We start from the raw sequence: 13,331 nt of genomic DNA, 5'->3' as shown, positions 1-13,331 counted from the left end.
TCTCTACCTCCCTCCTTCACTGTATCTCCCCACCTTCTAAGCCAAGAATGGATAATAAAACCATCAAAATTCAATGAATATACTTTGAATATATCACATTTAATGACATTGCTCTGTTTAGGGAGAATCGCTATGAAGTCAAATGTGAAGCAAAATTCAGCCCTCAAACCTCACTATAGAAAAATATAGACTCATTTTATAATTAAGTGCAAATCAGGCACAGCTTTGTTCTCACCTGGGTGTGAACAGAGGACACAGCAATCACCTCCACATTGAACACTCCCTTATGGTTATCCACCCATTTCATTCCAGGCAATGGTACCTGCAACAGTAAAAATATTTTGTTATATCTCTTAATATACATGCTTTCCCGATGGCTCATTCAGTAACTGTAGTATTCAAGTTTCAGACTTCGGCTTCAATTAGAAAGTTATCAATTCTAAAAGGGAAGCCCATTCTGGGAAAGAGTGAACCTACCAGGGAAGGAGTACAAGGAGTGGGAAAGAGTACTTAGATTGCAGTTTCATATTAAGTTTGCCAGTCTACAGCTGCACAGACTCAGCAAAATTGGCTGCATATGAATTCAGCATTGGGAACTACAAAAATGGCTACAACTACCAAATTTAAAGTGTTGGTGGCATCACAACTTTTCATCTAAAGGAGTTACGTAGATAAAAGCAAAAATGGAAAATCAGTTGGGCTGTCCAAAACAATGCCCCTAATTATACTGGCCTCTGTATTGCAACTATAAGTTTTCACAATTAACTAGGAATTCAAGCACCTGGACCATATTAAGCATCTGTCACACAGCTACGCTGGCAGATTCGCAGCATGGGGCTCTGATGTGCAACTCGTCTAGGTACTGATATTCATGGACACTTTGCCTCCTGAGATATACTACAACCACATACACGCACTTTGTGAGAAGCATGAGCGCTCATAAGAGTTGAATTGACAACTTGCCGAGTCTTTGAAATTGACCTTTTGCAGATTTAAAGCCTTCAGCAGATGTTGAAGATGTGCTGACTCTTATTGCATGCATCAGGGCCATGTATTGCATGGGCCAGTGCTGACGAGTGCACCGAACCACAGCTTTGGTACACACTGCATGCTGAATATAAAACTCCAGTCTGTGCATTAGTCCCTTAAAGGCTAAGCACTTGTTCTTGTTACCTGTTTTATTTCTCTCACATGGTTGTCTAAGGATTTTTGGATTCGTTACTGCAGTTATCATATGGCCTAAAGAGCATAGCTTTCTTTATTTTGAAATCTAACCTGAAAGAAACAGGCTGTGACAATTTGTTGTGGACAGAGCTGCAATTGTAACTGGCCAACCATCTCAGTCTTAAACAACCAGAAACCCCCTTTCAAAAGAACTCCTTTTGAGGTTGAAGCAGAGTCTTCAACAACCCTTCAGTTTTTTTTAAATCATTAACGTCATGCCTCCAATTATCCTTTCACAGGTAGGTATAATTTTTTTTTTCAAAAACTACGTGAGTCCTATAAACATTTCTGTATAATTCTTGTACTAACACAACTAACATCTTCTAATTTTTTAAAAAAGTATTCATGCTTCCATACATCATTACAGACAGCAGAAGGAATGGATTTCAAACGCAGTTGCCAACGGTGAAAGGAGAGTCTATTGAAGTACTGCCTCACCCTGCCACCCCACACCCCTTGCTTTTAAGCAGTAAATCTGTGTAAATGTAACGCAGAGAGGTGGTGATCAAACTCAGAATTATTTTAAGTAACTTACTTCTGGAGATAAAACTGAATAAGATTGTGGCGGCTTCTCAAGAGATACAGGAAGGCAGAACTGACCAGTTTTCAGGCGTCCATTCTGCAGCATTGGGATCCACTGTAATGGAAGGAACAAGGAGTAAAAATACTGCCAAACTAAAACTACTCTGTTGTGTCCGGACACCATCATTATCTTTTCTGTGGAGGGAGGGGCAAATTTTGTTATTTGAATGAACTGGAGTGCTTGGGTGAAGGGAGCGAGGAATTCATCTGCTCCAGAGCCTTCCTTAATCCAAGGATGTTACTCTGAAATTGTTACAAAGACAACTGCATGCATGTCACTGAGCCACGCCACAGTGAAACGGCTGAGATCAGAAACTTCAGTGGCAGCGGAAAATAATAACATCACATCCTTCCAACATAACAAGCCATAATCACACCCAGAGCAGCTCCTTAATAGCAAGAAACACTGGATGTATTTTTGTGCGATTTTGTTATTTTACAGGACAGCAAATAGAGTGAATTTGTTCAGTCCAACAGAAACAAATATCGTTTAAGTACCTTAAAGCTCTGCATCACACAGACCAAAAAGGTCCCAGTTTTCATTTCCCTTAACCCCTCCGCCCAACCCCAATCTCAGCCAAGGCAGCAGCAGAGGGTCGCAGTACGCTCAAGCTAGGGAAATGAAAGTGTTCACACTCTTGACTGCTATCCAGTGACATTTGATAGAAAGTGCACAAATATGTGGGCACTGGGTACAAACAGGTTAGGCTTGACCATGAGGGCCACACGCCACATCTTGGCAATCAAACAGCATACTTGCACTGACTCATCAAGCTCATGCACACTCAGGGAAGGTATTGAGGGGTGCATGAGTTAGTGCCTTTAGGAGGAGAGAAGTGGATGTGGGGAAAATAAATAAAAACAGTGTCTTCACAGGAAAAGATTTTACATTTTAAAATTCCATTTTTGAATATCACATGATCACTATTGCTATACTAATACAGCATAAAATTAGAAAATTGTCTGGTACCGTATATCCGACTGGGGTTTCCAAGGGCGTGTTCTGCTTCTGCTGGCAACTGACATGATAGAAGGTGAACAGCAGATGGTGGTGGTCAGTCAGATAAGCAGGAAGCTTGACTTTTATTTCTTCATGAAAGTCAGGTGATCTACCAAAAGAAAATATGCATTTCATACAAAACATTTCTTGTTTTTATCCCCAGCCCTGTGTGCAATATATTAGGGTTCCGAAGAAGGGTCACTGACCCAAAACGTTAACTCTGCTTCTCTCTCCACAGATGCTGCCAGACCTGCTGAGTATTTCCAGCATTTCTTGTTTTTATTGCAATATATTAGAACTGTATTATCCAACAGCAACAATGTCCAAAGAGGCTCAGAAAACTCAGGATGGTCCCTTATTGGCTTAGTTAACTTCCATTGCCTCATGTGGTACTGAGGTGTAAATACCATGTTGATTGTTGATCCCAGCTGGTCCCTATAATTGAATTAAGCAGCCCTGGGTTAAGGAGGGGAACTGCTACCCAGTCACTCATGTGGGAAAGTGTACATGTATACATGTAGAGTGAAGACAAGCTTGGACTTGGCTATCACATCACCATGAAGGCTGCACATCAACAATACCCAGTTGGGGAAGCTACTGAAAGATTTTTGGGGCCATGCAGCATTACTGCAAGTTAAAGCCTTCAGCAGAGAAAGGAATGGAGAATTGAAAAAAATTGGCAGCTCCCTGAAAGGCTTTAATAGCTTAAGTAATCCTTTATTTACTATTCTTGATCAAAAGGTATTGCATATAATTTCTACAAAGTAACCCAATTCTGTAGTATCTTAATGAAGTTTAACTCTGATTTCTAAGGGCTGATTTTCCAAATACAGCTGGCATGGAACGCTGCCTGCAAGGTCACATATTAGGAAATTGCAAGCATACTCCATGTTTTGCTATCCGTTAATATATGGACAATTGTGGGGATCATGCCCACAGTTTCTCCATATGTACTTGCAGCAGATGAGGCTCCTTTTTGAAGCATACGTTCAGAAATTGATCCTCTATTCTTTTAAAAAAAACAGCAGTCAGTCTTCAAGTGTTCTGCTTAGATTATTACACAGTCATCAAAAACCTTGAAATCCGAGTTGAATGAAACAGGCATGTACCTTAATTAGAAAGAGAAGGCAAGTGATTGCAACACATTATGAACTCAAAGTATGGCATGTCACTGAACTCTTAGCCACTTGTGCACTGTATCATAGGCGACGAAATCTACAGGCAGTCACTTCAAGAGTCAGCAATTCCACAGCCATGTTTAACCATTGACTAGTACTTCAAATATATATTTTGCTATCAAACCGTTTAAGAATATTTTAATACAAAGACAAAGAAAATCCCTTTACGACAAAGTTCCAGGGTTTTATTTTACTCCTGCTTCTCCCGTCTTCAAGATGCTGACCAGTGCTAGTGTATGGTATCACCGATGACTTAGAGTACCTCATCCAATTATTTTCATCTGTGAGCTTAAATATGAAGTGTCACCAGGTAATTCATTTGGAGGATGTCACAACCAAGCCCAATCTTGTCCTTGCCACATTGTCTTGTCCATCTGGACAATTGCACTTTCTAGCAGGAGTCAACTGGATAGTGATCAGGAGCAACAACCTTGACTGATTTTTTTTCTCCCCGCCTAGACCAGGGCGCCAAGACCAGTTAAGAGTATTTCTACTACCTCCTGCACTGAGATCACCAACAGGAACACCAAATCATAGTATAAATACCCTTGAAGATTTTACTGTGGTATTATTTAGGTATAAGTGGAGTTTTATTTTAATAGAATGAAATGAACTTGCTTTAATGTAACGCATTTAGATTTTGGCAGGGACTATGTAAAGTTGTAAGCTTTTCCCTACACTTGTTCCATCATGTTCTACAAAGAGTCAAGCAAGCAAATTCTGCATTTCTAATACCTTTAATGGTATAACAACATGGTACAAAACTTTAATATGGTAGAAAACATTAATAAGGACAGAGAGCTGACAACATTGAACCAGTGACTGCAGACCAAATTGAAAGATCCCAAATTCTTTCTTCATTGAATGCAGACATCTAACCCGTGCTTAATGCAGACCCTGGGTGATAACATTGGGAAGTGTTCGATTCCTAGTACAGATACTCCTCATCTTGATGAGCATAGAAATTCAACAAAAAAAATCTTGTCCCACTATCCTTGTGGCAAAAAGCATTTGTAAACTTAAGTATTGAGAATTTACTTCAATTTACTTGATGGGCTAAGTGGCCTCGTTCCGTTTCTTCAACGTTCGATGATTCTATGATTCACTGACTGCACAGCTGTGTGTTTATGAGAAGCGGGCATCTTAAATCACTGTTATATTCCTACTGTACTCTGGTATAGTGCAGGTTAGGTAGAACACAGTTTCGAAGCATAATTAAAGCTCCCTTTACATTGCCCCAAAATGCCTTAATCTCAAGCTCAAAAGGGCATTCGCAGTGCAGCAGCAGACATTTTCATTTCCCACAACAGCCATCCTTGTGACCCCTTGAATAAGAGTTTGAATTTGTGCTATAGAGAGGGCAGTTCTTTGGTAATCGACATCCATTAGCATCTGGAATAAGACTGTCCTAAGAAGGCTGTTATAAATGTTTGGTGTACCTTAGAAACTCAGATACGTCGGGACTCTTGTAAGCTGTCTAAGTATCATAGTCAGCAGTGCGCCCATACGGCCCAATATCTAATTTTAAAATACTGTACCCAGGGGAGTAATAATAGGAAACAAAAACAAGAAATGCTGGAATCACTCAGCAGGTCTGGCAGCATCTGTGGAAAGAGAAGCAGAGTTAACGTTTCGGGTCAGTGACCCTTCTTCGGAATAATAGGAATCTCTTGTAATCTGAACCAGATCTTGTATCATTCACATTTGCCCTTCTCTAGTCTTTCAGTAACATTTTAGTGAGACAAAGCCTGATGTGACTCATTAAACTGATTTAAGTGAATATATAGAGTAACAGTTAAAGCAAATACCACCTTCTTCACTCAATTTCAATTCGCTCTTTTAAAAATGAGAGAAAATAATAAACCATGCTCTTGTCGCTATTGTGGGCTGACTTCATTGTTTTTGTTATTACCTTTCCTGCTTGGAAACCTAACTGCAAAAACTGATCTCCTGCATTTTAGTTTTCAGGCCTGCACCTCACAGTATCCTGGTTAAAGCCTCACTGACTGTCCTTGTGTCACTTATCTTCTATGTTGTTCTCTGATTGATCACAGGAAGTGTAAAAGTGCAGTCTTCAACTTCTTCTCAATTTAGGCCTGTCAACCAAATTCTTTCCCAAGAATATATTCTCAGCAGACACCTCATGCTGCACAAACAAATAATCTGGAATAGAAACATCCCCACACAAGAACAAACTTGCATTCTTAAAATGCCTTTGAGACGCTCACAGTCAATGAATTACTTTTGAAGTGCAGTCACAATTGCTTTGTAGCCAAACAACCCACCCAACTAGGGCCCACAAACTGCAATGGTGTCGACAGTGGGATAACTGTTGACCAAGATACAGTAAAAATTCCACATTCCTCTTCAAATAGTGCCATGTGATCTTTTACATCTACCAAAACAGTTTAACAATGAATGCTAGCCTTGAAAGTGATGCCCACACCCTGACAAGGAATATATATTTTTTAATGTTCATTGGAATCTTTTTATTGTCTAAAGTACTCTGGTTTGGATTCTTCATCTGAATCCTAATCCACAATTCCCAGCTCTGCAATTCTGTGAATCTAACCCCTTATAGAGCTACATTTAACTTCATAGTAGCATTTTTAACATAAGAGACACCAAGATCCTCCAGTGGCAGCACAGCCAAAAATCTTGAAATGAGACACATTTTTTAAACTTACAACTGGCACTGTTTTTGGTGTGTGAGTGAGTAGATAGGAAAAGGGTGAACAGAAATTCTGTGGCCTAGGGAAAAAAACAATTTTATTTAATGAACCCATTCCTTTTGCTAGATTTTTAATTACTGTAAATGAATGTCTATTTTCTATCTTCATTTTTCATCCCTCATCTGTGTAATTCTAAACTGAAATATTTTTCTCTATACATTGCTATAATGTTGCATTGTGCCCTGGTGCACTGTTAGCTTGAGCGTAACTAAGACAGAAACATTTCTTGACATGTTCTTACCTGTTGTGGTATATTACTGCAGTATACGATTCTTTTGTAAACTCTGCACAACTTGACTTTCCAAAGATGACCTAAAAAGGGTAATAAAATCAGTTGCTTGAGAAAAGTTCAATGAAGATTTATTATTTCAGCACTAACCATGGCTCGTCTCTGAGTCAGAAGGTTGTGAGTTCAAGCACACTCCAAAGACAAGTATGTAATCTGGGCAGACACTTCAGATTGATAGATTTTTGAATACTAAGGGAATTAAGGGACATAGCAATAGTGTATGAAGGTGCAATTATGGTAGATCAGCCATAATTGTATTGAATAGCAGAGCAGGCTCAAGGGGACGAATAACCTACTCCTGCCCCTGTTTCTTATGTTCTTATAAAAAGATTTTATTTGAGTAGTAGGAGGGTCACCCTATTTTAGTTTAGAGATACAGCACTGAAACAGGCCCTTCGGCCCACCGTGTCTGTGCCGACCATCAACCACCCATTTATACTAATCCTACACTAATCCCATATTCCTACCACATCCCCACCTGTCCCTATATTTCCCTACCACCTACCTATACTGGTGGCAATTTATAATGGCCAAGTTACCTACCAACCTGCAAGTCTTTTGGCTTGTGGGAGGAAACCGGAGCACCCGGAGAAAACCCACGCAGACACAGGGCACCTCATCACTGTTTGGTTCACAGAAACCCAAGCAGGTTGAGGAGAGAAAATAGCTTAAAAAAAAGTGAGTCTCATCTTGGAAAAATGTTTGAATATATTGCAATGGCTGGCTGCATGGCAGTGAAGCAGTTGGCTCTCCAATGTGAGACAATCCAGAGCAAGTGGGCCCTTCTGTGATCCTGTTCCTATTATCCTTCACCTGAATCAAAGTGAGGAGATTGCTGAAGTATTATCCCCAATAATGTTTCGACAATACCAAGAATAGGCTCCATGACACTGATGGTGTCAATTACTGGGCGAATCGAAGGGAAGGGAATGGCTTGCAATTTGTGAAGCTGATAAAGCTTTGAAAACCTGTCTATCACTAGCGCAATTGAGGATGTGCTCTGACAGGTTGCACTTTCTTTCTCCCAATTCCTCCCTGACATGACTTCACAGGTACTAGGAGCTGCTTGTTGTAGATAGGAGGTAGTGAAGCAGAAATTATCACATCTTTCTTTGGTGGCAGTGTGGATGAGTGCAATATCTATATTTCCCACAACACTTATCCCTGTGCCTCCCTGATTTCGACTGGCAATTTAGTGTGTGACCCATGCCCACTAGGATCTTCATTGAGACTACAGAAAATAACTTCAGAGCTCTCAAAGGCAGCAGGGAAAGGAGACATTCATTATATCAGTCTGGGTTGGATTCAAATCTGAATTCCAGAGGTGAAAGGGTAGCATGCTAACTCATCACATCATCTAGTACCCTGTTGATGGTAACATTATATGTAAGTCAATTCTTTTCCAGCACCTCAAAACAGAAAGATTTTACTTCTTTCAGACTTCCTTCCTCCTGCAACACCCAAGCCTGGCATCACCTAACCACTATCATTTGTCTCTTCTACTCTTTTCAAGTTTGGCAGTGTTTTGCAGATGGACCTTAAAACTTCACCAAAATTTCACAATTTAAAAAATGATACAAAATTTTGAGACCATTTGGTTTACCTGCATTGCATTGTTCTGATCTTCGCCAGACATAAACTGGACTTTGACAGTAATGTTTCTAGCAGAGCCTTGACGATTTGCAAAATTGAGGCTCTGAGGATACACATAAAGTAAATTCCTATGGAATTAAACAACAAAGTTAATGAGATGTAAAGTCTTATGAAAAATAGAATACAGTGACATTTTCCTATATCCGTAACTTACCATGTTGTTAGGAACTTCAAATGAACAAGAGTACAGAAATTTTTGAATCTTGCAGGTAACTGGTTATCCAGTTCAAAATGGTAAAATGTCTAGTACAGGAACATGGAACCTAAAGAGAAAGTTGATAGTTTTGTTCAGTATAACCCCAAGATCCCAGTCCTGATCTTTTCTTTTATTCATTCACGGGATATTGCCGATCTCTAATTGCCCTCAAGAAGGTGATGCTGAAATGTATTCTTTACAACTGAGTAGCTTGCTAGGCCATTTCAGAGGGCAGTAAAGAGTCAACAACATTGCTGTGGATCTGGAGTCACATGTAGGCCAGACCAGGTAAGGATAGCAGATTTCCTTCCCTAAAGGACGTTGGTGAACCAGATGGGTTTTTATGACAATCTACTAGTTACATGGTCGCCATTACTGATACTTTCTTTTTATTCCAGATTTTTTAAAAATTAACTTGCTGAATTTAAATCCTCCAACTCTTGTCTCCAAATCATTAGTCCAGGCTTCTGATTACTAGTTCAGTAACATAACCACCTCTCCCACTAACAAGCTTAAGGGCTAGATAGTTAAGAGGTATGTTGGTCCATCACAGGATGGATATTATTGCCTTGAGAGAATCCAGAAACGAGCAAAGATCTCAGAATTTAGGTGGCAATGTTCAGGCATGTGCTTGTTCTCTTTGAAGTCAGTTCCTCGATGTTTTCAAGATTATGAAAGTGACTGACTGACTAAGGTTGATTTGCACAAGTCTTTAAGGCAATAAATTCTAGTTGGAAGAGGAAGAGAAGTCAGATGAAACTTTTTTATATAAAGCATACTAAAGCTGTGGAAAAGTTATCAGGAAAGGCCAAGAAAGTGGACAGTAGAAATTCATTCAAGGAGCAAAGGATGGGTTTCTGAAGAAAGAAGAAATTGAGGAATATAAAAGGTGAAACATCTGAGTCATCACTGGCTATTAAACAAAATTAGAAGCAAAATATTTTGCCTTATTCCATCAAAATAAATCAAAATGGGAACTTTCAAATCGATCTAATATTTTGGGGAGATAAAATTTGAACACAATTACTTAAAACTAAATCTTGGCACATTTAATTGAAATTACATTTTGTTTTAACATTATATTAATGTTTTACTAACTTTTCTGTTGAGGGTTGCTACCAAGAATGTTGCAATATGGAGTGATGACACAACGGGTAGTCCTGGAGTTTGCATCACTGCCATGGAGGTGCTAAAATTGGTAGCATGTAGGGAGGGCCCTTTGTTTGGGCATCACTGTGAGTGGGAACCCAAGGTTTGGCAGAACTGGGGTTTTGTGGAATGTGGAGTTTGGCTCACTGTTGCACACTGGGTGTCAATCCACAAAACGGCGCAGTGGTTAGCACCGCAGCCTCACAGCTCCAGGGACCCGGGTTCAATTTTAGGTACTGCCTGTGCGGAGTTTGCAAGTTCTCCCTGTGACCGCGTGGGTTTTCGCCGGGTGCTCCGGTTTCCTCCCACAGCCAAAGACTTGCAGGTGATAGGTAAATTGGCTGTTGTAAATTGCCCCTAGTGTAGGTAGGTGATAGGGAATATGGGATTACTGTAGGGTTAGTATAAATGGGTGGTTGTCGGTCGGCACAGACTCGGTGGGCCGAAGGGCCTGTTTCAGTGCTGTATCTCTAAATAAATAAATAAATAAAATAAAGCGGTGCTATACATAACTTGACTTTTTCCATTAAGAACTAATAGAACAAATATAAACATAATCAAGAGCTACAACAGGCATGAACGTCAGTACAGTCTGTCATTTTATTTCTCTTCCCTCTCACTCATACACACTCAAATATAACCGAAGGCCTCATCTGTTTGGCAATCTGTTCAAACAACTGGGTGATCGTAAAACATCAGACAATATCGCATCCAGCATAAAACAGATCCTGAAGAAAACAGTATAAAGAAGTGATAGTGTTTTTACTTAGTTAGAAAGAGACCTCTTGCTACCTTCAAGACCCAGTGTCGTGAACAGGCTTAGTGAAGCCACCTACACAGTTCCTCATTAAATTCACACACTAAGTATAAGACGTAGGACTGATGTATGCTGCTCTGTATGGTGTTTAGGGTTAACATTATTTCAATAATAAATGAAGTGAGTTATCTGATATATTATTGTTTCTAATTTTTAAAATCTGTTTAAAGGACTTATCCGCCAGAGGTGACTTGGTCACCATAGCACCACACATTGGCAGGAGACCTGCAACTGTGTGTGACAGTAAATGTTAATGTTCAATTTTGTAATTATAAAATGATGACATGTTGATTTGGGAATTTGCTAATGGTGATTAAAAAAACATTCAAAACTAGTGATCAAAGAAATAAGCTTAGCATGGAATGGCATTGGTGTTATTATACTCGGCAAACATTGACATCTTGATCGACCTTTGCAAAGCTCAATAACAATGCAGCTAGTTATATATATTTCTTAGGATTCTCATAAGGGCTCTGTTGTAAGTGCAGCGGGCGATGTGAAACTTTTCCATGTAAACGAGCAAAGTCCTGAGTTTCATCCTCGGTCTGTGTTGCATTAGCTCATCTTGGCAAAGGTGCCAGCGGTGGGGATACAATTTTTTATATATTCTTTCAGAGGATGTGAGCCTAGCTGGCAAGGCCAGCATCTGTTGCCCATCCCTAATTGCCCTCGGGAAGGTGGTGGTGAGCCACCTTCCTGAACTGCTGCAGTCCATCTGGTGCAGGTACACCCACAGTGCTGTTAAGAACGGAGCTCCAGGTTTTTGACCCAGCGACAGTGAAGGAACGGCGATACAGAGCCAAGTCAGGATCATGTGTGTCTTGGAGAGGAACTTGCAGGCGGTGATGAAGGTGGCTTGGCGAGTTGCTGCAGTGCATCTTGTAGATGGTACACACTGCTGCCACTGTGCAACAGTGGTGGAGGGAGTGAATATTTAAGGTGGTAGATGGAGTGCCAATCAAGCAGACTGCTTTGTCTTGGATGGTGTCGAGCTTCTTGAATGTTATTGGAGCTGCATTCATTCAGGCAAGTGGAGAGTAATCCATCACAATCCCGATTTGTGCCTTGTAGATGGTAGACAGACTTTGGGAAGTCAGGAAGTGAGTTACTCACTGCACAATTCCCAGCCTCTGACCTGCTCTTGTAGCCACAGTATTTATATGGCTGGTCAGTTAAGTTTCTGGTCAATAGTAACCTCCAGGATATTGATAGTGGGGAAATCAGCGATGGTAATGCCATTGAACATCCAGGGAAGATGGTCAGATTCTCTATTGTTTGAGATGGTCATTACCAGGCACTTGCACTGCGTGAATGTTACTTGCCACTTATCAGCCCAAGCCTGAATGCTGTCCAGGTCTTGCTGCATGTGAACATGGGCTGCTTCAGTATCTGAGGAGTCACGAATAGTGCTGAACACTGTGCAATTATCAGAAAACATCCACACTTCTGACCTTATGATAGAGGGAAGGTCATTGATGAAGCAGCTGTAGATGGTTGCGCCTAGGATACTACTGCAGTGATGACCTGGGGTTTAGATGTCTGGCCTCCAACAACAACCATAACCATCTTCCTTTGCGCTAGAGTTTTCCCCCTGATTCCCATTGACTTCAATTTTGCTAGGGCTCCTTGATGCTATACTTGGTCAAATGCTGCCTTGATATCAAAGGCAGTCACTCTCACCTCATCTCTGGAATTTAGCTTTTTTGTCTATATTTGGACCAGGGCTGTAATGAGGTCTGGAGCCGAGTGGCCCTGATGGAACCCAAACTGAGCATCAGTGAGCAGGTTATTGCTGTGTAAGTGCTACTTGATAACCACTGTCGACAACAGCTTTCATCACTTTGCTGTTGAACGAGAGTAGACTGATGGGCGGTAATTGGCCGGATTAGATCTGTCCTGCTTTGTGTGGACAGGACATACCTGGGCAATTTTCCACATTATCAGGTAAATGTCAGTGTTGTAGATGTACTGGAACAGATTGGCTAGGGCACGTCTTCAGTACGACTGCTGGGATGTTGTCGGGGCTCATAGCATTTGCAGTATCCAGTGCCTTCAGCTCTCTCTTGATATCACATGGAGTGAACTGAATTGGCTGAAGACTGGCATCTGTGATGCTAAGGACCTCAGGAGGAGGCCGAGATGGATCATTCACTAGGCACTTCTGGCTGAAGATGGTTGCAATTACTTCAGCCTTGTCTTTTGCAGTGACGTGCTAAGCTCCCCTATCATTGAGGATGGGAATGTTTGTGGAGCCTCCTCCTCCCGTTAGTTGTTTAATTGTCCACCACTATTCACGACTGGATGTGGCAGGACTGCAGAGCTGAGATCTGATTTGCTGGTTGTGGGATCGCTTAGCTCTAAAACATGCTGTTTCCGCAGTTTGGCATGCATGTAGTCCTGGGTTGTAGTTTCACCAGGTTGGCACCTCATTTTGAGGCATGCCTGGTGCTGCTCCTGGCATGCTCCTCTGCACTCCTTATTAAACCAGGGTTGATCCCCTGGCTTGATGGT

The 13,331-nt window shown here is 40.9% G+C and overlaps 1 protein-coding gene across 10 annotated transcripts in view; it reads right to left on the bottom strand.

The window, feature by feature from the left end:
- Nucleotides 1-13,331, bottom strand: part of dock7 (dedicator of cytokinesis 7) — a 210,683-nt gene that overhangs the window by 117,611 nt on the left and 79,741 nt on the right. For all 10 annotated transcript variants that reach the window (XM_068037333.1, XM_068037334.1, XM_068037336.1 and 7 more), the window contains exons 15-19: nucleotides 8,609-8,726; nucleotides 6,958-7,028; nucleotides 2,777-2,915; nucleotides 1,760-1,861; nucleotides 236-322 (exon numbers count right to left, since the gene is read on the bottom strand). In XM_068037333.1, the coding sequence (XP_067893434.1) occupies nucleotides 236-322; nucleotides 1,760-1,861; nucleotides 2,777-2,915; nucleotides 6,958-7,028; nucleotides 8,609-8,726 (517 nt within the window). The remainder of the gene's footprint in view (nucleotides 1-235; nucleotides 323-1,759; nucleotides 1,862-2,776; nucleotides 2,916-6,957; nucleotides 7,029-8,608; nucleotides 8,727-13,331) is intronic.

Source organism: Heterodontus francisci, chromosome 8 (assembly GCF_036365525.1).
Source record: "Heterodontus francisci isolate sHetFra1 chromosome 8, sHetFra1.hap1, whole genome shotgun sequence".
In the NCBI taxonomy this organism is placed as follows: domain Eukaryota; kingdom Metazoa; phylum Chordata; class Chondrichthyes; order Heterodontiformes; family Heterodontidae; genus Heterodontus; species Heterodontus francisci.
This window is presented reverse-complemented; position numbering and strand designations above follow the sequence as displayed.